The 27,473-nt window shown below is 44.8% G+C and overlaps 1 protein-coding gene across 1 annotated transcript in view; it reads left to right on the top strand.

Annotated features, from left to right (window-relative positions):
- The window catches only part of PAX5 (paired box 5), a 182,891-nt gene that overhangs the window by 5,866 nt on the left and 149,552 nt on the right, over positions 1-27,473 (top strand). Inside the window, exons 2-5 of the mRNA XM_049773776.1 lie at positions 421-586; positions 7,123-7,320; positions 14,856-14,920; positions 19,493-19,621. Coding sequence (XP_049629733.1) covers positions 421-586; positions 7,123-7,320; positions 14,856-14,920; positions 19,493-19,621 — 558 coding nt within the window. The remainder of the gene's footprint in view (positions 1-420; positions 587-7,122; positions 7,321-14,855; positions 14,921-19,492; positions 19,622-27,473) is intronic.

Raw genomic sequence — 27,473 nt, 5'->3', positions numbered from 1 at the left:
TTGAAGTATTAAAATTTATCTTTAAATTCAATTATTTAAAATGCATTTTCTCCTCAAATTCTGATTTAGACTTTAGCATAATGCATGCATATTGTATCCTTAGTCTAGATTGGGGTTTTTACATATTCCATTGTTTCAAACAAATTGCAAGGAACATTTAGCAACTAAAGGAAACATAGCATGGATATGTTGGCATTCAGTAGTCCAATTAACAGGCCAAAGAGAGATGACTATGAAAATTAGTGTTCAAAAGCAGCCTGCAGGTGCTCATGGAGTCAGCCCAATAAGATTCCAAGCTCAACACATCCCTCCTATGGTCATTTTTAATCAGAGGGGCTTTGGGTGCTTACAATGGCACTTCTACTGTGTGACTGGTTCTAACCACCCTTTTCCTTGCCTTTTGTTTCTGATCTATTTCAGGACATGGAGGAGTGAATCAGCTTGGGGGGGTTTTTGTGAATGGACGACCACTCCCGGATGTAGTCCGCCAAAGGATAGTGGAACTTGCTCACCAAGGTGTCAGGCCCTGCGACATCTCCAGGCAGCTTCGAGTCAGCCATGGTTGTGTCAGCAAAATTCTTGGCAGGTAAAGGCAGGTGCTTCAGGCTTCCCTTTTCAAATAACCACCTCAAATCATGACTTTGTAGTGGTCATAGTGAGGATCCTGGTGCCCCTGGGCCCTCATATGCACAGCTCTCTGGGTTTCTGAAACCCTTCAGTGCCACTCGGATCAAAATATCCCTGGAAAACCCATGTTTCAAGTGACATGTAAAATAGGGTGATAGTCTAGAAGGATGATATGTTTTCTAAATCTAAAGCCTGCTCAATTAGAATAAGGAGTAAGTTAGAGGTTCTTGGCAAATTCCTGGACATACCCAGGTGACTAGGGCCTGTTTACCTAGTACTCCTTGGACAATCCACAAGTTATAAAGTCCCCAGAGTTCAATTTTTTTTTCATGTCTTTGAAAAGTCAGCTGTCATTCTCCCCACTCCTGCAACCTCCCAACTGCTCTTTTGGGTTATCATCAACCTCATTATGTGGGGCTGCTGTCCTTTCGTTCTATGTGCTTTGTTTCTTTCAGTGACAGGCCTCCTAAGTATATATTAAATTAGAGAGGAAAAAAAAGCCCAAGCAAACACTAACTCTCAAATCTGACATTTGAAATGTGCCACTTGACCTGGCGATTTGCTACCAGCAAAATACTAACAATACCGATTCTCCCCCAGGGCCACACAGCTTCTTAACGCGAGTTTATTTTCTCTCTCGAGTGAGCCTCAGCACAATCCACAGCAGTGTTTAAGCAAACCTAGAAAGGCCGAGTTACTGACCCAGGTCCATCGCTGGTCAGTTACTTGGGCGGGGAAGAGCTGAAAGGCCTGCTAAGAGCATTGGCAGCTCAGCATACCCCCAAGCACAAGCTACAGGTTTGCTTACAGACGTGTGAAGTTGTTTGAGTTCTGCTCTGGCAGCCAGGAGCATTTTTGGGTCGAGGTTTTCGGTACTCTCCCAGGATTTCTCTCTTCCAGTCAGAGAGTAACCTTTGTCCTGTGCCTTTCCTTTGGGTTGAGAATCGATTCCTGAATTTAAAAAAAAAAAAAAAAAGCATATTTTGAAGAATGTCAGGAACATGATACATTTCTGCTTGTGCTTCCCTTCCAAATTTCTGGATTTAAGGCATTTTTTTTTTCAGATGGAGAGAGCCTTCATTTCTAACCCTGGAAGTCTTTCTGGAGGTCATGAGAAGCTGGGATAAGAGATAAGGGTCTGGGGGTCATTTAAGGGATATGGATTCCACTATTTCTTTTTCTTTTTTCTTTTTTTTTTGGTGTTTTGGGCCACACCTGGCAGTGCTCAGGGGTTACTCCTGGCTGTCTGCTCAGAAATAGCTCCTGGCAGGCACGGGGGACCATATGGGACACCGAGATTCGAACCAACCACCTTAGGTCCTGGATCGGCTGCTTGCAAGGCAAACACCGCTGTACTATCTCTCCAGGCCCGGATTCCACTATTTCTAAAATCATTTGGGCTGTGGGTTCTGCTCCTTTTTTTTTTAGCATGCACCAAACCTGAGATTCCCTGCTAGAGTTTTCAAGGGGAAAGGTATTTGGGGAGAACAGTGATGTTGTTAGTGGGAAGATAGAGCAAGAGGTGAAGAGGAAAATAGAGGCAAGGGAGATAGAGAAAAGAGAAAGCAAAGATAAATGAGCATGAGAAAGAAAAATAGACAGGATAGGGAGAGAGAGAAGAAAGAGAAATAGAGAGAAAAGAAATATTTTAGACTCAGACTCGTGCAACCAAACAGGTCTTTGATATTTTGGGTCAGCCTTTTTCTACTGAGGGAGAGAGAGGGAAGGCTTTTCTTTCGTTTTTCTTTTTTAATTTTTTTTTTTCTGAAACATCTCTTCTGATCTGACATGTTTCTGGATATTCAAAATCTCAGGACATGAGGATGAACCCTTCTCAAGAGAAGGCGTCCAGATGTGAGGGTGTCAGGTCCGAGTGCCAGATTTCCTCTGAAGACTGAAGGGGACAGGGTCCTGCCAGGTGCAGAAGGCAGGGCCCTTGGTCCCGAATAGATATGTCAGTAGGTAGAGTGGCGCTGAGAAGTTCCGTGCCGCTCGGGTGCTTGACCGTTTAAGTTGTCAACAATAAATTGGAATTTCATAGCTCATTATTTTCATAACTAAGAACCACAGTGGACAAAATGTCACTCTAATTAGAACTGCCTTTTAAGAAACATGTTCAGCCCTAAAACAGTATGACTAGGGATTTTCGAACTGGGATAATTTTGCCAGCCATTGATGTTTTGTTTTGCCTTTTTTTTTCCTTTTTCTTTTTCTTTTTGGTCCTTAAAGAATTTGATGGATGCACAGGGGGTGACAAACTGTAGAGACTCTGTGGTGACTTTTGTTTTCCAGAGGCTTTGGGTAAGGCAGGCAGGGGAACCCTGGCGTCTCAGGAAGAAGGGCAGACTGCTGGGTGGTGGTGGTGGTCGGGTGAGGCAGGGGCACTAGGACCACAGAACACAAGTCCATTCTAGAGAGGTTCAAGAGGCACAAGCTAGTGGCCTGTGAGACCCCTAAAGCCCCATGGGCCCCCCCCAAAAGCCAGACTGCTGTATTCTTTTCCTGAAATCTGGTGTGGGAGGGTTATGTGATTTGGAGCTGTGGAGGCCATATGCCACAGCCACAACTACTTTGAGGGCCTTAATCTGCAGCACGTGCTATCTGGGCTTTGTAAAGCTTTCCTTCACCGTCTGACTAGTCTGTCTGCATGAGCGCAGGGCAAACATGTGCCTGTTACCCAAATGGGGATCACGGGGATGCTCAAGAAGCTCAGGATCCAGAGTCTTAGAGCAAGTTAGTTTTTTTTTTTTTTTTTTTTTTGGTTTTTGGGTCACACCTGGCAGTGCTCAGGGGTTATTCCTGGCTCCAGGCTCAGAAATTGCTCCTGGCAGGCACAGGGGACCATATGGGGCGCCGGGATTCGAACCGATGACCTCCTGCATGAAAGGCAAACGCCTTACCGCCATGCTATCTCTCCGGCCCCCAAGAGCAAGTTAGTTTTAGTGTCCTTGGTGAGTCCCTTTACCTCTTGACTCCTTCCCTAAGGACACCTCTTTGCTCTGCCCCACTGTAGGCTGGTTTATCTGTACCTGTTGGAGTGAAGTTGAAGTGGATATTTTTCTGGGGAAAAAGGGTGATTGGTTTGCCTGGCCCTTCTTTGGATACAGTGAGGTTTCTCAAGTTCCAAGATTGCCTTTTTAAGTGTCTGGTCCTTGTGCCAGGGAGACAGAGACCTCTTGTGTGAAGACCACATTTGGCACTGCTGGAGAACCCTCAGTGCCTTCATAGCCACAAAAGCCAGGCAAGAAGCAGGAGAGTGGGGGTTTCACCCTGCCTCATGCCTAGGCTTGCTCCAGGAATATTGCATCCCTTCAACTCTTCTTCAGAGTTCCTGGCTCAGGGCCATCTGTTTGTCACTCTTGTTCCTATAGGCACTAGGCAACTATTGGCTGAGTGAGCAGATTAGGGGGGAGATGCATCTGTGTGATTTCAAGGTGGCATTAGCATCATGTTATTGTTTTAATTTTTGTTATCTTTTGGGAGGACACACCCTGTAGTGCTACAGGATTACTCCTGGCTCTGTGCTCAGTAATCACTCCTGTGATTACTCAGGGGCTCATATGGGGTGTCCTATTAGCTGCATGCAAGTCAAGTGCCCTATCTGATATACTGTCCTTGTGTCCCTTCATTTTTTTTTTTTTTTTTTGGTTTTTGGGTCACACCCGGCAGTGCTCAGGGGTTATTCCTGGCTCCAGGCTCAGAAATTGCTCCTGGCAGGCACGGGAGACCATATGGGACGCCGGGATTTGAACCGATGACCTCCTGCATGAAAGGCAAACGCTTTACCTCCATGCTATCTCTCCGGCCCCAATGTCCCTTCATTTTTATAGTCATAGCAGTGGTCAACTCTAGCAGGAAAACTCTGGATTTAGGGTCAAGGTTGAAAGCTCGGGTTGCTCTCCACTTCCAGCAGAAAGGGGTACAGCAAGTCACTTTATCTTGTGATGATACATTTTCCCTTTTACCAAACTCCATGAGTCTCTCAGGATTGGTGTAAGAGGAAGGGAATCCAACACAGAGCTCTGTACACTGTGCGTCTGAAACTAGAAGGCCTCATTACTGAGTTGATTGTCATTTGTTAATAACTTCTTGCAAAATCTAAGCAGACTTGGAGGCTACATATTGCTCTGCACCTGGATTTAGTTACTTTTCTAGCCTTCTGGCAAAATATAATTTCTGAGATTTTTTTTTTTTGTTTTTTCGGGCCACACCCATTTGATGCTCAGAGGTTACTCCTGGCTAAGCGCTCAGAAATTGCCCCTGGCTTGGGGGGACCTATGGGACGCCAGGGGATTGAACCGCAGTCCTTCCTTGGCTAGGGCTTGCAAGGCACACACCTTACCTCTAGCACCACCTTGCCGGCCCCTACTGAGATATTTCTAACAATTATGACTAAATGTTTTTCTTAGCAGTGACAGAGAGAGGGTAAGTTGAGTTTCTGGTATGGTCAGAATATGTAAACGCACACTCATTTCAACAAAAAGTAGAATTTCCACATCTATATTATTGCTTCTAAGATATTTAATGTCCAACCAGACATGCCTCAGGCTGAAAATGTCAGCATTTTTGTAAATGAAACCGGGCATAGTTCTGGGTGACCCTTGTTCTTCTATCATGAAGAATCCCCTCTTACTCTATTTATTTACTAACTTTTTTGGGTTTTGGGCCATACTGGGGCAGCACTCAGGGATTCTTCTGGCTCTGCATTCAGAGGTCACTCCTGGCTGTGCGGATAGAATCAGGATTAGCGTGTGCAAGGCAAATGCCCTACCTGCTGTGCTATCACTCTGGTCCCCCCTTTATTTTTTAATAAACTCAGTTGTGAAAATTACCAGTCATTTCTAAAATTTCCTTCCCCCCCAACTACAATATAATCTCATTTTCCAAGAGGAAGCCAATGATTCCTCTGTAAGTGGCAAGAGAATATCCAATAAAAAACGCTAGAATCAGAAAGGAAGCAAGTAATTTCTCCCCCTAAAATGATCTTCCATGGCACTCTTCTCGATTTTCCTGTAAACGCCTGACATCCTATTTGCCTTAATGAGGGAGAGCTGATAGCATGGAAATGTCCTTAGAAGCACCGATTTACTTCGGGGAAGTCCCTGAAGAGCTGCAGGGACCTTTTTTTTTTTTTTAATTTATTGCGTTTATGGGCTAGCACGATAACACAGTGGTAGGGTGTTTGTCTTGCATGCAGCTGACCCAGGATGGACCTTGGTTCGATCCCCCACATCCCATATGGTTCCCCTAGCCAGGAGTGATTTCCGAGCACATAGCCAGTAGTAACCCCTGAATGTCACTGGGTGTGGTCCAAAAACAAACAAACAAAATTCTTGGGTTTTGACTTAACATACAATACATATTTACAGTTACTTGCGGAATTCAGCACTCCTTTTTATTTATGCCAGGGTAAAGCAAGTTGCATTTTTAGATCCACATTCACAGAACACAGATCTCTCCTTGGATGGAAGAGCTGAGAAATGAAGAGTTCCGATCAGAGTTTTTGAAACATTTTATTCAGTTTAGGAGGCTGGGCCACCAGTTAGCTAGCCTCGGTTATCTAATTAGTCTGGTATGATACTGGGAAAATTGTTTTAATCTCTCTGAATCTCTGTTTTATACCTAAAGATGAGACTTGTTTATTGATGTATTCATTCAGTTACTCAAATGGGATTGAGAGCTGTTAAAGGAATTAATGGAAACACAGATTTCTATTATCTATAAAATGATCAATAGATATGAAAGCATTAATTAATGGAAATTTAGCATCCTGACCAGCACTATCCAGTAGAAATAGAAAGTGAGCTATGTATGTGTTGCAGATATCAAACCCAAAACCTCATATTGCAAAGTATATCCTCTACTGCTGACCTAAAAGTTTTATTTTATAATGGATTTTGGGGTACATCGGCAGTGGTCAGGGCTGACTCCTGGCTCTGCATTCAGGGATCACTCTTGGTGGGGCTAAGGGAACTGAGTGGGGTTCAAGGATTGAACCTGAGTCTGTCATGTGCAAGGAAAGCTTCCTACCAACTATATTATTTCTTCAACACTGACCTTGAAGTTAAAAGAAATTTTTGTGCATTGAAAATAATAAAGGAGAAGCATGTGCAATTAATTTAAATCACATATATATTCTTTTTAACCTAATAGGTTAAAATATTATTTCAATTTATAATCACTATAACATTTATTTTTTGAAGTTAAAAAAACAAAAAGCATGTCTTTTTATTTCCTTATTGAATTATCATTTATTAACAAGATATAGTGCATGCTTTTCCTATACTGAAATTTAAAACTCTGGTATATATCTTGCACTGACAGGGTATCTTAATTCAAACTAGCTCATTTCAAATGTTCAGAAGCCTAAATGTTTAAGTCTCTACTCTGCTTTATTGGACTATGCTGATCTGAACTGAGGGGCCCAATATTTTGTTGCCAATATCCATTTTAATGATTCTTTTTGACTTTAGTTTCTTTCTTCTTGGATCCTAGGTATTATGAGACAGGGAGCATCAAGCCGGGAGTAATTGGAGGTTCTAAGCCAAAGGTTGCCACGCCCAAAGTGGTGGAGAAAATTGCCGAGTATAAACGCCAAAATCCCACCATGTTTGCCTGGGAGATCAGGGACCGGCTGCTTGCCGAACGGGTGTGTGACAACGACACGGTGCCCAGCGTCAGTTCTATCAACAGGTGAGGGGGTTAGGAGTATGGGAGGAGTGGAGCACTGGCTGTGTCTTCCTCAGAGATCTGGTCTCTCCTGCCAAGATGCCTTTTGTGTGCCTGATGATGAATAAAAGAGTTCTCCAGTGTGGCCTGGTAGGTTTCACTACTACCTCTCTCTTCCCTGCAAAGGAAGAGGCCCTGTTCTGATGAATGAGTCTTCTGAGCCAGAAGATAACCTTCCTTTCTTTTACCACTTGCCCTGATTGGTGTCACCAGTCCAGCCCCAGTCCAGCCCTTGAAAGTTCAAGCTCCAAATCTTTTTTTTTTTTTTTTTTTTTTTTGTGGTTTTTGGTTCACACCCGACAGTGCTCAGGGGTTATTCCTGACTCCAGGCTCAGAAATTGCTCCTGGCAGGCACGGGGGACCATATGGATCGCTGGGATTCGAACTGATGACCTCCTGCATGAAAGGCAAACGCCTTACCTCCATGCTATCTCTCCGGCCTCCAAGCTCCAAATCTTGGCACTGATGCATGTCAGGAAATGCCTCCAGTTCGGGCACAATTTAAGAAGTAATGTCTTGGAATGGAGTTGGGAAATTCCATTTCTTGTCCTAGCTCTGCCACAAACTCTAAGTGTGACCTTAACAAAGTGCTTCCTTTCCTGAGGCCCAAGGCTCTGAAGGTTGGGTGTGAGTCTGTAATCTCTAGGAGTGACGCTAAGGTGTATCTTAAGTGCCAGGCTTGGGTATCCTCAGGAACCACAAGGGGTCCTTCTTTCTAGTCTGATCTCAGAGCTTTCAAAATGAGTGTCAGAAGGGAAGTTTCTTAGGTAGTACAGTCTCTATTTAAACCCTTCCAAGGCAAGGACAAAGTTGGGAGAAGAACAAGAATGACTGTTCTCTAAAGAAGAGAATCTAGCAGACAGAAAAGGCAAGCTATTCCTGCTTTTTCAAGGTCATACCCAACCCTGGTCAATGCAGAGCCTTTCTGGGCAAAAACGAACCCCTCAACCCTGGCAGAAAGAAACAATCAGATTATAATATCTCTGAGGTCTTCCCAGGTCCCCAAATCCATTCCTTCTGTACTAATTCAAGTACCCTGAACCTTAGTCATTCAAGGTTCATGTGGTTCAACTGCTTCTCTTGCATAAACTGAGAGTGAGTTTTTTTTTCTTTCAATGTTTCCCTTTCCCTTGACCCTGATGGCTGGGAGCTGAGCAGAGAGAGGAGTCAGGTATGTCGGGCTTTGTCTGTTCCTGAATAATACCTTGTGCAGGTTGGGATCCTAGTACATCTGAAGAAGTCTGGGCAGTATAGTAGGCACTAAACCAGACGAGGGAGTAGCTATTGTAATGGCTTGTTGGGGGAAATATTTCCTATTTATTTATTTATTTTTGGTTTTCTGGATCACACCCGGCAGCGCTCAGGGATTACTCCTATGATCAGAAATTGCTCCTGGCAAGCTCAGGGGACCATATGGGATGCCGGAACTTGAACCAACGTCATTCTGCATGCAAGGCAAATGCCCTACCTCCATGCTATCTCTCCGGCCCACTATTATTTTGTTTTTATTTAAAAAACGTTTTTAGGGGCCGAAGAGATAACATGGAGGTAAGATGTTTACTTTTCATGCACAAGGTCATCGGTTCGAATCCCGGCGTCCCATATGGTCCCCCGTGCCTGCCAGGAGCGATTTCTGAGCACAGAGCCAGGAAAAACCCCTGAGCACTGCCGGATATGACCCAAAAACCACACATACACACAAAAACAAAACAAAACAAAACAAAGAAACGTTTTTATACTTCCTATTCTTTGTCTGGGTGATGAGGTGCTTCCTTATACTTTTGGTTTACCTTGCTGTGGGATTTCTAGGACATAAAGCTACAAGACTTTCCTCTTCTGCAGAGGAGACTTGGCCAAAGTCAGGCTCCAGGCTATGGGACCCAGGGGTGTCCCAAGGTAGGAGGTACCTGTAATGTGTAGTCTCAATCTCCATTGCCTCTGTGTGGTTAAGAAAGAAATGCAACTTATGAGGCAACGAGTTGGGAGGTGGTTGGGGAAGAGGGGTCTATGGCAAACTAGCCAGAATAAGTATTTCTAAAGGGATTCTAGCTTCTTAGCGCCCATTAACTCAATGCCAGGAATGAGGCATTTGTGTTTCCCCTTTCTTAAAGAGTAGCCAGAAACCGGGGCTTTTATATGCGAAAATGTGTTTGCTTGTAATTTCTTGCAGTTAGAGGTTGCAGAGTAAGTGCAACACTGTTTGTGTATGGGTGTGTGTGTGTGTGTGTGTGTGTGTGTGTATGTGTGTGTGTGAGAGAGAGAGAGATAGAGAGAGAGAAAGAGAGGCAAATGTAATTCATTTGTCACGTTATGAAAATTTTTGTGGTGGATTTACTTGTATTAAAAATAAAAAAATAGAGGCTGAGGGGCCGGAGAGATAGCATGGAGCTAAGGCGTTTGCCTTTCATGCAGAAAGTCATCGGTTCAAATCCCGGTGTCCCATATGGTCCCCCGTGCCTGCCAGGAGCAATTTCTGAGCATGAAGCCAGGAGTAACCCCTGAGCACTGCCGGATGTGACCCAAAAACCACAAAAAAAAAAAAAAAAAAAAAAAAGAGGCTGAAAAGATAATACAAGGGTTAAAACACTCTAGTACTAGGGTAAAGGTGTTTAATTTAGGATAGAGGTTAAGGTGTTGACTTACTGTGTGATCCAAGTTCCTTGTGCATCCTGATCTTTAGATTCCCTGTATATTGGAATATATTGTTGAATTCCTTTCTCAGAACATCTAGGATGGTCCTAGGGCTTCCTGGACCTGTAACTTTTTTTGTTTTTGTTTTGTTTTTTTTTTGGTTTTTGGGCCATACCTGGCAGCGCTCAGGGGTTACTGGACCTGTAATTTTTAGTGTTGACTACCAAGTATCCCAGCTATTTCTGTTTTAAAGTTGGTCCTACATGGGACTCTAATTGGGATGAGTCTTGGAGATAGCCATTTAAAAAATTGGGGGTGGGGCAGTCTCCCAAACAATGTCTTAAAAGTCAGAGGCCACTCCTGGTGATACTTGGCCAACTGGTCTGGATAGTTTAGTGCCCAGGCCTAGCAATGTAATGTTGATCAAGCCCAGTGATGACTGGGTGGGGCACAAAGGGCCACCTTGGAAATGCTAAAGGGATATACACTGACAGAGATTGAATTGAGGCCTTGTTCATGCAGGGCATGTACTCCACCCCCTTAAGCTCTCTCCCTGACCCCTTAAATTTTTTTTATAATTGCTATGATTCAATTAGTCTTGTTCTTCCTATTACCATTTCTTCTCAATGGAATATGATGCTTTTTGTTCTTTTCTTGGCAGCTGCTGCCAAGCAGATGGGCAAAATCTCTATCCCTAGGGGAAGCTTTGGAGAGTCCCTTACAATTCTGCTTGCTCTCCCCAAAGCACAGTTGCACTGCAATGTAAAAGTATGGTGTTGGGAGGGCTGCCCTCCCCTCCCTGGATCCCACGTACCTTTTTGTTTTGTTTTGTTTGGCTTTGTTTTGTTTTGTTTTCATGATGCCCTGGATCAAACCCAGGGTCTTAGACATGCAAAGCATGCTTTTCGCTTCTGAATTTACATCCATGGCCCTGCTTCTGTGTTATGAAGGCATTTGTGGAAATATGAACCTTTTAAGATTGAAGCTGGTTATTAATCTTTATGAAGTTGACAAATGAAAATAACAACAAAAATTTACTTAACATAACACTTATCATGTAGCAGCCACTATTTTCAATGCTGAATTATTATTTTTGTTGCTGTTTTTGGGCCACAACCAGCAGCACTCAGGAGTTACTCCTGGCTCTGCTCTCAGAAATTACTCTTAGCAGGCTTGAGGGATCATATGAGATGCCAGAATCAAACCCGGGTTGGCTGCATGCAAGGGAAACGCCCTATACATTTTGCTCTGGCCCCAATGCAGAATTATTTTAATCCTAATACTAATCCTATGTAGTAGAAATGATTCATTGTCCCATTTTGTAGATGTAGATATTAAGGCTTAGTGATGTTAAACAGTTTCCCCAAGATTATGCAGCGATCAAATGACAAGGATTCAAAGTTTAGTAGTCTCCTTGCTTGGATTTATGTCTAGTCTAGCCTTAAGGCTACACAATGCTTTGAAAACCCAGGACTTTATTCTGGATGTCAGTAGAACACAATTATGATATATATTTTACCATATTTTATATACAACAATAAACCATAATATAAATAAGCTATGGGTTGTATACCCAGACATTAACATATCTAGATTTCTCTTTTATAAATATACAGAGAAGGCAGAATACACAAAAATCAGATTAAATATTGGCTTAATTCTAGGTGGTTAAAAAGACTATATAGAGTCAAGGAGACAGTTCATGTGATAAAGCATATACCTACTAAGTGCAAGGCTCTGGGTTTGCTCCCTAACACTATATTTCCCCATGCTTAGCCCTGCTGAAATGGCCCCTAAAAACAAAAAAGAGTGCTACTGGGAGGTCTCCGTCAATATAAGCCATATGTTAGTCAAATTATTTCTGAATACTGGATTTAAATAGTGGGGGAAAAAGAGAGCTACTCTGGATGGTTTTGAGGAACACTTACATTGACCACCAGAAAAAAGAAAAGACCTTAGTTGAGCTCCTGGGGTCTGGACTCTAAGGGGCTTGTGGTTGGGCTGTGGAAAGGCCCATCCACCAAGGATCCTAAGGTTCCCCCATGCCCAGAGCATAGCCCAGAGAAGACAGAGGGAAGAGGGCTGAGTCCAAGGAGGAGAAGGGGGAGGCATCTTTCTATCCTTTCTCTCTGTTTTTGAGATGCACAGCGCAGTTTCAAATAAACATCCAGAAATAACAGTTTGGAGTGTTGATGAGTTTCTCATGTAACAATGAATGAAGAGTATAGAATGCAAATCTGTATCCTTGTTTTAATTTGGATTTTGTTATGATGTTTCCAGACACACTTAATGATGTTAGTGTAAAGGAAATACACCAAAATGTACTTTTAGATATCTTCTTTAACCTGCCAAATAGTCCTTAAAGAGCATTGTTTTTATAATTGGAGGAAAAACTCTAATAAGTATTCTTTCAAAAGAAGGTGATTAGCAGGGGTGGGGATGGGAGGCAGGGAGATGGTTCAAAAGACTGATCATATACTTTACATGGGTGGGTGGGTTTAGTTCTCTGCACCATGATCTTCCAGCATCACTGAGCATGTCCTGAGCTGGACTATAGCCCCTGAACACCACTGGTATGATTCAAATAAAAACAAACAAAAACAACAACAAGCAAACGAAAACAAGAATTATTTTACTCTTAACCACTACATAACTTAAAGCACATAATGGGCCACTACATAACTTAAAGCACATGAAATGCACCTCTGATCCTTCATCAACTTAATTGAAATTCTTCTCTTTTCTTAGTCCTGACACTTACAGAATTCTTAAATATAACTACTAACAAAGACTATAGCTTTGTGTTAGAGCATATACTTTTTATGTATAAAACCCTGCATTCTATTCTAAGCTGTACACATGTGTGCACACACATACTTACACATGTAATAGTTGGGAGGCTGAGATAGAACTGAACCAATGAAGCTGAGCAATTTATTACCATCCACCCTTCTCCAAAATGTCTAGGAAGACATTTTCTTGCAGATCATCAAGGGTGGTTTGGTGCTGGTTCTATTGGCCTGCTCTGAGATACTCCAATTTAATACAATCAAGTTTGTATTATAATTGGACCAAGATGGGGCTGGAGCGATAGCACAGTGGTAGGGCATTTGTCTTGCATGTGGCTGACTCAGAACAGACTCAAGACAAACCTGGGTTTGATCCCCAGCATCCCATATGGTCCTTCTAGCCTGCCAGGAGTGATTTCTGAGCACAGAGTCAGGAGTAACCCATGAGTGCAGCCAGGTGTGGCCCAACTCCTACCCCCCAAGTTGGACCAAAGTCTCAGGAAAGATTGTTCTGGATACCCCTGGTCTCCAGCACTTGAAGTTTTCCCATCAGGCTTGTAGGAGGTGCTTCCTGGCTGATTGTAAGAGCAGATTTGGCATATCAGATCCTTGGGTTTGATCCAGATATCAGAACAAAAACAAAAACAGAAGAGAAAAAGCAGTCTCTTTCTTAAGAGACCTCCTTGAATAACTTAAACTCTTTCTAGTTTGAGATAGGCACATATATTCACTTTCTTGATTATTGCCAGTGGGGGTGGCATGACCTACTTCCAAGACTCTCTAAGGCACAGAAATAGGGGATAAAGATGCCAGATATAGAGATGATACCTGGTTTGGTCCCCTCATTCTAGATAATTTCTGGGAAAGTAAGGGCACTTCCTAGTGACATTCAAGGAGTCCTTTATGGTGGAAGAGGCTTCCAAGAAAGGAGTACTTACAGACATTGATTAATCAATGGTCACTGGAAAGAGACAATTTCTTTAACTACAGATCCACACCTCCCAACTTGGGAATTCACTAATACCCTTTATAACCTACAAATACAACCATTTTTGTTTGGGGCCGGAGAGATAGCACAGTGGTAAGGTGTTTGCCTTAGATGCAGGACAGTGGTTTGAACCCCGGCATCCCATAGGGTTCCCCGAGCCTGCGAGGAGCAATTTCTGAGCATAGAGCCAGGAGTAACCCCTGAGTACTACCGGGTGTAACCAAAAACCAAAACAAAAAACAAAAACAGAAACAAAAACACAAAAAACAACTAATTTTGTTTACTAAGCCCATAGAATCAATGTGCATACTCTGACCACTTTAAACTTGGCATTTTTCATACATAGGTGGTCAGAGTTGAATATTAATCATCATCTCCTTAGAAAATTACTATATGTCTAGCACATAGATGGGATCCTTACATACTTTGATAAGTACTGTACATGTACTTAGCACAAAAACAAGAAGAGATAGCAAATAGTGTCCCAGATCTTCCAGTGGAAACATTTTACTCTGAACCACTGGTGCAAATGGGCCATCACAAACCTATAACACATGAAATGCACTTCTGATCCTTCATCAACTAAAGTGAGATTCTTCTCTTTTTAGTTCTGACACTTAGAGAATTCTTAAGTATAACTACTACCTCCATCCAATTTAATACACAATACATAGCATTTATGCATCTAAGATCAGCAAACAATGGTCAGCATGCCAAATCTGATTAGTCTGCCTACTTTGCAAATAAAAATTTATTGGAGCAAAAAAAAAAAAAGGGTGTGGGGGGGGAGAGACACCTGTTAGTCATATGAACAGCTTCTCTCTACAGAAGAGGCTCTTGAGGCCTAGGAAAAGGTGTAAGTCTACTAAAAACACTAAGAAAATGGGGTTGGGGAGGGAATTGGTTCTAATCTAGATTTCTTCCAACAACGCAATTCCCAGCCTCAACTCATAATCTCCCCACACTTCTGTCCCAGCCTGGCCTGTGATTCAGCTTGATATGGGTTTTCTGATTTGGGGGATACTGCAAGAAGAGATTACAACTCCATAATGGTACATAGCCTTTTTTTTTTTTTCTCCAACTACCTGCAGGATCATTCGGACAAAAGTACAGCAACCACCCAACCAGCCGGTCCCCGCTTCCAGTCACAGTATAGGTGAGAACTTAAAAAAAATTTTTTTAAATCTAATGGGTTCCAAATATTCTAAAGAACTTTTAATCACTCTTATGGACAGATAATTCTGCATAAAACACTTCGGCACACGTACTAATGCGCCTTCTTTGTCATTCTCCAAGGGCTGAACCTGGTAAATGAATTTTATAAATACTGCTAAAAGGTTTTGAATTTTACTGATTATTATGATAAATAGCTTTCACCATGAGACAGAAAATTGAAATCTAAGCCAAAAAAATCCACTAATGGGGGTCTATAGAATGTCAGATAATTAAAGTAATAAATCAAGAAAGGGATACTTATTCATAACATTTTCTGCATCATTAGTCAGTAAGTAGTTTTGAATGTGTTTTTTTCTTCTATCAACCAGCCCTTCTACAATTCTTTGTGCATTTGCAGTCTTGAGTGAAGATGTGGCAAAACTTCCCAAACTTTCTCTCTCTCTCTCTCTCTCTCTCTCTCTCTCTCTCTCTCTCTCTCTCTCTCTCTCACTCTCACTCTAATCTTATATTTTTGTGAACTGCTGTTGAGAGCTGCCAGGGGTAGGGGGGGACTTCTGACATTCACCAGGGAGGTCTGAGCATGACGATGAGTTTATAGCTTGGAAGTCTTAATTCCTACCTCTCTGGGATTCCCTTTGCCTTCTCCTCCCTGTGAAGACTGGGTGGTGAAATGACACGTGTCTATTTAAGACCTCTTACTTTCTCACTTGGGATAAAGGATACCCTTTCATTTAGCTGGGTGAAAAATGGTTCTATTATAAGAAAGTGGATCACCATTCAGTTTCTGATAGCCCCTGTTATCCACAGTGCCTGCCAATCACAGTAAATCCCACCTCACACAGACAGTAGGATGCATCCAGACCCTTGTCACATTTTTCACTGAAAGCTTGACCTGGTGGTGATGGAAAACATGCAGAGGACTGACATGTTTTGCCTGGGGTATTAAGTCTTTTGCCTCTCTGAGCCTCAATTTCCCCATGTGAGGGTGGAGGTGCTCTCTGAGTGTTCCCACCCTTGCATAAAGGTGAGATAGAATTTCTCCCTGTCATTAAATCATTCTTTTTGTTTTGTTTTGTTTTGTTTTTTTTTTTGGGCCACATCTGTTTGATGCTCAGGGATTACTCCTGGCTAAGCACTCAGAAGTTGCCCCTGGCTTGGGGGGACCATACGGGACGACGGGGGATCGAATCTTCCTTGGCTAGCGCTTGCAAGGCAGACACCTTACCTCTAGCACCACCTCACCGGCCCCATGAAATCATTCTTCATATTGGAACTCATTCACAGTCTGCTTATTAAGCCCCTGTGATGCAGACCATGATCATGAAGAATCTCTTTATAGAGAAGGACCAAGTTCTTATTCTCAAGGGCTCTCAGGGTTGGTGTTATGAAGGAATGGAACAAAGAGTAGTTGACAAAACACAGAGGAAGCTTAGAGAGAAAGTTTAGAGTGTTGTAGAAACAGAATGGAGGGAACTTTCAGCTTTGTGAAACTGGGACCAGAAGAAGCTGGCTATGGAGAAAATGCTTGCCAAGACTTCACTTGTGGCTTTAACTATTTCAGGCCACATAACTGAAAAAGATGGTCAAATTCAGGGTCACTTTCACACACAGCCTCATAGTTGAGTGTGGAGGACTAATGATTCTTATGAAGCAGCAGAGTGCTTTTTTTTTCTTTCCAAAACCACATCTTATGTATGTATAGTCCCTTCGTATTTTACTGACTAATGGAAGAATAAAAAAATGGGAGCTTAGGGCAATAAAAGTATTGTTCCAAGGAGGGGGAGGCAAAAGTTATGTTTTTTGAAATCCTGTCAATCATAAATTATCCATAAAGCATCCTTGGCTCTGTGGGCCCCATGGCAGAGCCTCTAGTCTCTGTGCCAGTTGTTGTCACAAATGCCCAGGGACTTGTGGTCTTAGGCCTCCTTCCTCTGTTCTTTGTACCCTACTACAGAAATGGGTGTGACATTTGCATAAATCTATTTTGAGGAGCTTTTTCTGGTGAAGGAAAAGAGAAGTTAATGATTTTTCACTTCTGTGGCTCATAAGGAAGACTTAAAACTAAACTCTAATCTGAGAAGCAAGCCCCTGCTCCCCAGAGGTCTGCAGGGGCGAGAGTTGGCCATGGGAACCCCTCTCTTGCTCCCCTTCCCTTTCAGAGTCATTTCCAGCCAATGGTGGTCCCATCTGTCTCCAGGTAGTTACAGCTCAACTTTGGTCTAGAAGTTTGTAATAAACTGAGATGAAATTTCCATGGCAAATAAATGGAAACTCAGCTAGACAACAAGAGAAGAGAGGATCCTGATAAGTCACAGGTCTCACCCTTGGACTAGGAGCTGGTGGGCAGGAGTTCATATGACCTTTGCACCAACCAGCCCTCTGTAGCTCCTTTACCCACCATTTTTGTAAGGAGGAACTTTGAGATCTGATCCCAGTCACTCAGTGACCTCTGCTCACTTTTCCCAGCAAGAGAAATAGATTTTGAGTCTGTAGACCTGAAAAGAGGGAATGTACCATTATGAGGGACTCAGTAACTCTGAACTTCGTTTCCTCCTCTGCTCAATGGGGATGAGTAAAAGCCCTAGGCTTCAACATGCAATTTGGTGGGAAACACCACTTTCATGAAAAGAATAGTATTCATTAGTATTCATTAGTGAGAAGCTTTTGAATCTTATTTATTTATTTATTTATTTATTTATTTTATTTGTTTGTTTTTGGGCATCACACCAAAGTGGTGCTTAGGGGTTGCTCCTGGTTCTGCACTTAGGAAGCACTACTGGCAGTACTCAGTGGACCCTGTGGGAAGCTGGGAATTAAATCTAGGTTGGCTGTGCAGAAGGCAAGTGGCCTAGCCTGCTGTGCTATTGCTGTGGCCCCAACCCTGCTTCTTATTAACCATGTGACTTTGGATATGTCACTTACTTTTTTTTCTGAGCCTGCTTCCTTTTATCTTGTGCCCCTGCCCCTCAGTGGGATATAGGTCTCCCTTACCCTCACCAAAGTAAAATGTACCTATGAAAATATTCAAAAGTGAGAGTGTGTAATATGGAAAAGTAAACATGGATTTACCCCTAACTGGTAAATCCAACAGGAAAACGTTTACAGTTTGTGAACTTAAAAAGAAGAAATTGGGGCAGGAGAGATAGCATGGAGGTATAGCATTTGCCTCACATGCAGAAAGATGGTTCGAATCCCGGCATCCCATATGGTCCCCCAAGCCTGCCAGGAGCAATTTCTGAGCATAGAGCCAGGAGTAACCCCTGAGCACTGCTGGGTGTGACCCAAAAACCAAAAACTAAAAAAAAAAAAAAGAAGAAATTAATCATACTAAAAAACACTCAAACCTTAAACACACTAAAATCCAGGAAGGGCAGAGGTGACACATTAGGTGAGTTTCATCAGGGAGGAGTTTGGTATCTTTTCTTGCTACTCAGTAAAATTAATGTGGACTCCTTTCTGTCTTTGATAGCTAAAGTAGAGAGCTTAAGATTTCTTTTCTTTGTGAAAAACAGCAATGACAACATTTTTCTTCAGAGCCGTGTGGCCCATATACAACCGTTTGAAAAGTGGGAGAAACCTGGGGGCCGGGCGGTGGCGCTAAAGGTAAGGTGCCTGCCTTGCCTGCGCTAGCCTTGGACGGACCGAGGTTCGATCCCCCGGTGTCCCATATGGTCCCCCAAGCCAGGAGCAACTTCTGAGCACATAGCCAGGAGTAACCCCTGAGCGTTACCGGGTGTGGCCCAAAAACCAAAAAAAAAAAAAAAAAAAAAAAGAAAAGTGGGAGAAACCTGTGCTAACAGGCCCTCCTGTGAGATGGTCCTCAGAATTAAATGAGATAACACCCTAAACTCTAGTGGAGTTAGTTCTCAATAAATTATCAACACATGTTCTGTGTCACCTGATCCTTTACATAGTATTGTATGACTGAGATAATGTTGAAAAACAAACAGTGGAGGAACATTTTTAAAGAAGGACATCTTCTAGAGAGTTTTGGTGGTTGTGTGTACAAGTGGACAGTTATCTGGGGCCAGAAACAGTACAGCTTTATTTTCCATGCATCCAACCTGGGTTCAATCCTCAAAATCCCACATGGACCCCAGAGTCCACCAAGAGTGATCCCTGAGTGCAGAGCCAGGCGCAGTGGTGTGGCTTCCAAACAAACACAAATTTAAAAAGAAAAAGAAATGGGCAGATAACATTTGTGTCTGCCTAGGCTTATAAATGAGCCTCATGACTTTCCCCCCACCCCTATGTTTTTTGAACCGCTCACTGGTGGTGACCCCTCTTTCCCTCCCAGCGCTTCTTTTTCTCAGCTGCACAGATCCAATAAGGCATGGCCCCAGGTTCTAAATTCTCTTCTCTGAGAACCGGGCCAGCAGCCAGGCATGTCCCCCAGTTGGGTCAGCCATTCCGTGCGGCTCAGCGGCAGCTCGCTCGGGCTCGCTCTGCTCTCGCAGGCTCCATCTGGGCAGTGCCAGCGTTTTTGTCTCCGTTGACGCGCCCGCCCGCGCAGCGCTCCTGCCGGGCCTGACCGCCCTCTCCCTCCGCGCAGTGTCCACGGGCTCCGTGACGCAGGTGTCATCGGTGAGCACCGACTCGGCCGGCTCCTCGTACTCGATCAGCGGCATCCTGGGCATCACATCCCCCAGCGCGGACACCAACAAGCGCAAGAGAGAGGAAGGTAAGGGAATCCCCTGCAGTCTCCTGCTCAGACTCTGGTCTGTGGGTTATCCAGGAGCCTGGAGCCTCACAGGTGGGTCAGGAATGGAAGCAATGTTGTTTATGGAAAGCCCTGCACCAGCCTTGGGTAGGGGGAAAGGGAGGCTGGGATCGGTGGTTTGAGCCCTGTTGAGAGGTTTTGTAGAGTTTGTGAATGTTCCCTGTCTCTCCCACACTCTATCTTCACCCCCAAGAAAAATTAGGCTGGTGGGGTCTGTAAAAAGTTGTAAAAAGCGGGCCCGGGAATATAGCACAGCGGCGTTTGCCTTGCAAGCAGCCGATCCAGGACCTAAGGTGGTTGGTTCGAATCCCGGTGTCCCATATGGTCCCCCGTGCCTGCCAGGAGCTATTTCTGAGCAGACAGCCAGGAGTAACCCCTGAGCATCGCCGGGTGTGGCCCAAAAAAACAAACAAACAAAAAAAAAAGTTGTAAAAAGTGTGTAGTCAAAAATGGTGGCAATGAAACGTAATACTGCTGCCCCCTTCGTGGGGAGGGAGCTGCTGGGATCTTGCACTGAATGGGGTTCATAGGAGGTGAAGAGGGGGTCAGGGGTCCTCTCCTAGAGGCTCTAGAGTGGCTCTATCTCCCAACTCAGGTGATGGGGCTTGAGTGGGGTGAGGAAATGAATCAGCTTTTATACCCACCTCACAGGGATCCCATAGAAGGATGGGCAGATACATCTGGGAATTGCAAAATGATAGTCAAAACCAAAACAGTTGGTTTTCCTCAGCCCCCCACTGAGCTACCCTCCCTAGCTGGCTTGTCTTGCTGGTGCCCGCCTTAACCTGGTGACCTCTCTCTGGATGGGCTGCTGGCAGTGCAGGCTGACATTAATGGGTTTGAGAAGAGAAACAGACTTCTGGGACTCTGTAAAACCTTCCCCAGAAAAGGAAGGGAAAAAAAGCCCTGCCTGAGAGCCCCGTGACAGAAATCTTGATTCAATTATTCTGTTCCTGGGCACGATTCCCTTTCTCAGCTCCTGTAAGGGACTCTTGTGCTTGCGAGCACATGCCTAAGTACTTAAGATCTGTAACTAGAAAATTGAGTCAGCCCAGCGGTGGATTGGCTGGGGGTCTTTGGGTAATGGCAGTGGTGGGACTGGGCCTTTGGGTTCTAATGGGGGATGTAAGGGGTGGTGTGGGTGGTGATTCATGGCATTTGGAAACTACCTCCTTCTGTTCCTTTGCTCCTAACTCTTGGAGCAGATGGCACAAGTGTTTAACTTGGTGAACTTTTGTGCTGAGTTCTGAGGATGGCGGTGGGTCCACTGCCTCTGTTGGTTTAGGAGATGAGTGCTGCCATATAATCTCCCTGAGTCACCTGGACTCATAGCAGCTGTGACCCAGGTGAGTGCCCAGATGTGTTGCTGTGTGTGATTAGGGTGAAGTGAGGCTTTCTTAGAGGGAGATTTGCCTGGAGAGGGATCCAGAGAGTTTTGGAGACAAAAAAAAAAATCTAGTTTGATTCTGGCCTGCAAACATATGGGTCCTGCCTTTGAGAAGGGCGCTTACTGTGTTTGTGAGGTGTGGAATCTGTTCTCAGGCCCATAGAGACTGTTCAGCCTCTAGGGAGCAAAATGGGGTCAGAATGGTAGATTGGGCAGTGTAGGCTCCTCTGTGCTATCCAGAGCATTACTGAAGGATTGGAGGCCACCTAGGGCATTAACCCTTCAGAGGGACAATGACCAGTTGAAATGTATCCAGATGAGTGGAACCTGGTGGAAAAAGGGTCTGGATAAGAAGAGAAGAAGGAGCAGGTCTAGATTATCACTGTTACTTATGGTGAACAGCCAGATGATGGCTCAGTGGGTGGAGTATAGGCTTTGTATGCAGGAGGTCTGGGTTTGGTCCCCAGCATCTCATGGCCCCTGAGAGTAATCTTAGAACCTTAGAGCACAGAGCTTGGAATAGCCCCCAAGATCCCCAAAATAAATAAAGAAAAGAAACCCCAACAATTATTAACAATTATCAGACAGGCTAACCTGGGGGCAAGAGGAATGTGCCTTAGTTGTGTGGACTTCAAGTCTAGGATGTGGCACATGCCGTGATTTCAGCTCAGGAGAAAACATCAGTAAGAAAAATATAACAGTAAATAAAAATTCAGTAAATAAGACAGTGATCAAGGGCAGAGCAGGGCTGCCTCAATAGGCAATGAGTATCCCATCTTTAGAGGTATGTGAATAGAATATAGGTGATTATTCGCTAGAGGTATGAGAGTATTAAGATTTAGGGGCCAGGAATGTAGTTGGACAGTGGAGCACTTTCCTTGTGTATATTTGTTGGCCCTGGAGTCCATCCCTGGTACCAAAAAAGAGAAAAGCCTGAGCATGCCAGGAGTGATTTCTGAGCGTAGAGTCAAGAGTAACCACTGAGTGCTGCAGGGTGTGACCCAAAAACCAAAAAAAAAAAAAAGTATCTGAAATTAAATGTATGATTGGTTGATCTTTCAGAGCCTTCCAGTTTTGAAATTTATTGTTATTATTATTATTGGGTTAGAGATGGAAATCAGATCTTGCCCATACAAGGCCAGTCTTTACTGTTAAGCTTTCTTTTTCTTTCTTTCTTTCTTTCTTTCTTTCTTTCTTTCTTTCTTTCTTTCTTTCTTTCTTTCTTTCTTTCTTTCTTTCTTTCTTTCTTTCTTTCTTTCTTTCTTTCTTTCTTTCTTTCTTTCTTTCTTTCTTTCTTTCTTTCTTTCTTTCTTTCTTTCTTTCCTTTCTTTTCTTTCTTGCCACACCCAGCATTGCTCAGGGGTTACTCCTGGCTGTCTGCTCAGAAACAGCACCTGGCAGGCACGGGGGACCATATGGGACACCGGGATTCGAACCAACCACCTTTGGTCCTGGATCGGCTGCTTGCAAGGCAAACGCCGCTGTGCTATTTCTCCAGGCCCTCTGTTAAGCTTTCTGATCCCTAGAAAGATCTGAAAAATATTCCAACCTGTGGCCCAGAAGCTAAGGGACAAGAAGTTTAATTGGCTTTAAGCACTTACCTCACCCCAGGTCTTGCCTACTTGAGCCCACAAGGTTAAGTACAGAGGTGGGTCAAGTGCCTTGCTCACATCCTCAAACAGTCTGAGCGATTGCTATGGAGTGCTCCCTACTGCACAGGTCCAATCTCCCTCGGCAAACCTCACCCTGGATCCTTGTGTTGGCTCTAGGGTTGAAAGGTTGAAGAGCAAACATCTTCTCAGTCCTATCTACCAATTTTATTGGTATATAAACAATTATCAATTGTTTATTGATAGTTCTCCCTCCACTTCCCTGCTCTCTTGTCTAGCTGTTTGCTGCCCACCTCCTACCCTGGAGGGAAGCAGCTTGAGATTGGGCAGAGCCTTGGAAAGTGCAAAGAAGGATTTGCAATAGGAGGACATGGCTAGCAGGTTGGACATGGTTGAGTGTGAAGAGGAAATAAAGGATCAATCGCTGGGGAGATAAGGAAATTTTCAGATGCCGGGAGGGCTGGCTCTTTGAGACTGCAGAGACTGCAGACCTTGGCATCAGTTTTCCTAAAAGCCCTCAGCAACCTGAGAGCAGGACCATGGAACTAGAAGGCAAGGGTTTAAGATGAAGATGCTCAGGTCCTCATTCCACTTCTCCAAAGGCTGGGCTTCCTCTCTTCCTGGGCCACAGCTTCTCTAGACTGAACGAGCTGTTGCTATAGGCAGTAACAGTGTCCAATGCCAAAGGGCTGCTCTTTAGAGTCAAAGGTTGGTGAGGCCAAGCCTGACAAGCTAAAGTCACCTCATCATTTGGGCAGTGTGAGGGGATGTGGCTGGAGTGGAGAACAAAGCAGGGAGGGGTCCGTTTTGACCTCAAGGACCTGAATGAGCTTCTTATTGGAAATGACATTCGATGGGTGAATTGATTAATTTTGGGGTCACACCTGGCAGTGCTCAAGGGTTACTTCAAACTCTGAGGCTCTATGGGCTCTCCTCGGGGAACCCCATGTAGGCACTAACTCTTTGAGCTATCTCCCTGAAAGGGAGGGGGCATTTTAGCAAGGGGAAGAATGTATTGTGTTTTGTTTTAGCACCATACCTGGGTGATGACTTCTGGCTCTGCATTCAGGCATTATTCTTAGCAGGGCAAGGGGTACCCAGATCAAACCTGGGTAGGCTACATGCAAGTTAAGGACTATCTATCTGGACCTGGGGGTGGGGAGATGTATTTTCACTGCTTCTATTTTTAAATTGAAATTAATCAAAAGTAAAATAATGGAGTGATAGTATAGGGTTCAGGAACTTACATTTCATGTGGCTAATACCTATTTGAATCCCCGGTACCACATATTGAGCACCACCTCCCACACCAAACAATAAATCAATGAATAAATAAAGCATACACAAGATGAACAATTTGCTTCCTTGGTTTCTCTAGTTACACTTCAAGGGTCTGAAAGTCACTAGTGACCAGTGGCATCTCTATTGGCTAATGTGGCTTGAATGCAGGTTCTTGACACATAGCAGTGCTCACTAAATGCTCCCAGGAAGAACAGATATGTCTCATGCCTGTAGGAGGCTCACAGTCAGTGAGGAGAGTGAATGCTGGTGGTGGGTTTCTACCTTCTTGACAACAAATGCCATTGTCTGGTATTTTGTGTTCTACAGAAAAACGAAGCCAGTGAGTAGTACTAAAGCCGAATATGGTCAGACAGGGGCTTGCCAGGGACCTGTTTTATCTAGATATTCCAGGATGTTCCCCAGGACATTTGGCTCTAAGATCATTTGGTAAATGAATGTAACCTCCATCCCCAAATCTCAGATGTACTATTTTGTGACTTCGGCAATGGCTCGGGGCTCTGACTCCTGAGGTGGGAGGCAGGTTAAAAGACTCAGCTTCGTTCAGAGGCAGCCTTGCACAGGAGCCTTGTTCCCAACAGGTAGTGATCAGCCTGTCCCTGAGGGTATGGGTAGGGCTGGCCCAGGGTGTGTCAGAAGCATTTGTTCTGCTTTGGACTCCGGTGTGCAGCTTCTGTTACACTCTGGGTAATGTGTGCATCTATGACTGCTTCAGTCTGGAGGAGGCTTTGCTTGCTGTCTCCTGCACCGGACTTGCTGTCTGCTGTTAATGCTTCTTGCCTGCCCTGTGCTTGGGCTAAGTGAAGAGGATGCTAGCAGCCAGCTGGTGTCTATTCTGAGATCAGTCCGAGTGCTGTCCAGGCCAGGTGTGCAGCATAGTCTCTCAGAGGGTCCACAAGCAGAGATTTAGATCTCAGGTTTACAAGTCAGGGGCCAGGGGTTCTGGGCCTGAGGGGATGGATGCCCTTCCCCCAGAAGGTGGAGGCTGGACTTGGCAGCGCAGGCCAGGCGTTGAATAGCTGTGTGGGTGAAAGGGCAGCCCCAGACCCTCTGTTCTTTCCTGGGCCTTTGATCTCTTGTGGGGCCTCCTTCCGCTGTCACTGGGACTCCATTCAGAGCCCCTCTACCTCCCCTCCCCTCATTCCCCCCGTCTGAAAGCCCTCGCACACACCAAGGGCAGCCGAGTGCGAATCCCTTTCACCAGCTCAGAAAGCCTGGGACTGCCCTGGTGAGAGCCAGAAGCTTCTTTGAGGGCAGTTGAGGGTTCATGGCAGGTGGGGTTTCCGGCTTTCGGGCTCTGGATGGCAAGAAAGGGAAGCAAGCTGAAGGCCCATCCAAAGAGTCTCAAGGGAGAGGCTGTGTGTGTGTGTGTGTGTGGGGGGGTTGTTCCTTGTTGTCATGGCTATGCCTAGCCCTCTTTCTGGGTTGGTTGTCTCTGTTTCTGTTCTGTTCCCCTGACTCTCTCCATGTTTCTGTAATTCTTTCGTTTGGGATGCTCTGCATTCAGTGTTGTCTGTCTGGCTTGCATCTGTTTTTTTTTTTTTTTTTGGGGGGGGTGCCACACCCAGTGATGCTCACGGGAGTTACTCCTGGCTATACGGTCATTAAATCTCTCTGGCTTGGGGGATCATATGGGATGCCAGGTATCAAACCAAGGGTCTCGTCCAGGATCGGCTGCATGCAAGGCAAACACCCTACTGCTGTTGCTATCTACTTCAGTCCCTGCTTCTTGTTTATAGATACTCTGCCTCCTGGTCTACCCCCCCCCTCTTCTCTCTCTCATGTAAACACAAATATACAAGCAGATTCCCTCTCTCATCTCCCACACTTGGCCACACTCTTTTGTTGTTTGTTTGGTTGTTTTTATTTTTGGTTTTTTGGGTCACACTTGGCAGTGCTCAGCGATTACTCCTGGCTCTATGCTCAGAAATAGGCTCCTGGCAGGACTCAGGAGACCATATGGGATGCCGGGGATTCGAACCAATGATCTTCTGCATGAAAGAGCAATCTCCCTACAACTGCTAACTTCTCCGGCCCCTTGGCGACACTCTTTGGTATTCACTAATGCTTTCTCTCTACTGTTCTTCCCTCTCTCATCCAGGCTGGAAACACTGCCGCACCCACTCTGCCCTCTGTCTTCCCCATCCCCATGCTTTAGATCTCCAAGAAGGCTGGGTTTACTGATCTTGCAGGGGGATAGGGCCCCTTGTTGGAGTGTGGACAGGCTCTGGCTCTCCTTCTTCACTTAGGAAGCCTCTGTCTGTCTGCTGGCCTGGGCTGGCTGGCAGCACCTGGATCTGAAGATACAAATTCCCATTCAGAATACTCAGTGAGATGGGGTGTAAGTAAGGAAAATGCTAGTAGTTCTTGGCATCCAAAATGTTCCAAGTGTCTGGTACACTGTTCTCTGGAGAGCCCCCCAAAAGGAGGCGAGGCATGGACACATAAGCTTGGTGTGAACTGGTTTCGAGAGATAGTTTCTTTTTTTTGGGGGGGGGGGGGTGTATGTGTGTGTGTCATTACTCAGTGGTGCTTAGGGGACCATATGTAGTGTCTGGAAGACCTAACTGATATAGGCTGTATGGCAAGGCAAGTATCTTTACCCTGCTGTATCTCTCAACCCACGGTTTGGGACCTTTTTATGCTTGGAGACATTTTTGTTTGTTGGTTTGTTTGTTTTTGGGTCCACCCTCAGCAGGCGCTCAGGGGGTTCCTCCTGGCTCTACACTCAGAAATCGCTCCTGGCAAGCTCGGGGGACCATATGGAATGCTGGGGATCCGAACCACGGTCCTTCTGCATGCAAGGCAAACGCCTTACCTCCATGCCATCTCTCCAACCCTGCTTGGGAGACTTTATTCTTTAGCAGTTGCTTAATCTCCCAGGAACCACCATTTTGCCCTGGAGATAGAGGTGACACAAGTCTGGGTGCAGGCAGCAAAGGGTTTAGGCCTCATAACAGCAAATAGTAAATGGCCACAGAGAAGCTGGAGAGGACTGAGGGCAGCAGGCAAGTTCCACCAGTTGTCGTTGACATCTGGAAGCATCCCTGGGGTGGATCACCCACTTCCTGTTTTGTCCCAGCACTGCAGCTCACCGCAAGATTGAACAATAGCGCCCCCATGTGTCTGCTGTCCACAGAAGGGCCACTGGGTTCCTTTGTCTTGCCTCCAGGGATGCTAGGTCTAAGAGACAAGTCTGGGTTTCACCTTCCCTCCTCTTCTCCCTCCCATCCCCAGATGGAGGGCAGGAAGGCAGTTGAGAAAGCTGGGGCTGGGTGAGAGCTGGATGGAGGGTTGAGGCACACAGTTGACCCTCAAGCTGGATCTCTCTGTCTTGCTGTGCTCTTACATCAGTGAGGATTCTGGATAGGAAAAGCAGCTCTTCTAGAAGAGAGGAGGGTTTGACTAGTCAAATCTCCCAAAGCTTGAGGAGGAGAGTTGGCATCCTTTCAGGATAAACTCAGTAACCTATTGTCCTGTGATTCTGTAACCTTCAGATGGAACGTCATCTCAATTG

This window comes from Suncus etruscus, chromosome 1, assembly GCF_024139225.1.
Source record: "Suncus etruscus isolate mSunEtr1 chromosome 1, mSunEtr1.pri.cur, whole genome shotgun sequence".
Classification (NCBI taxonomy): Eukaryota; Metazoa; Chordata; class Mammalia; order Eulipotyphla; family Soricidae; genus Suncus; species Suncus etruscus.
The sequence above is the reverse complement of the archived record's forward strand: the minus strand, read 5'-3'. Positions and strand labels throughout refer to the sequence as shown.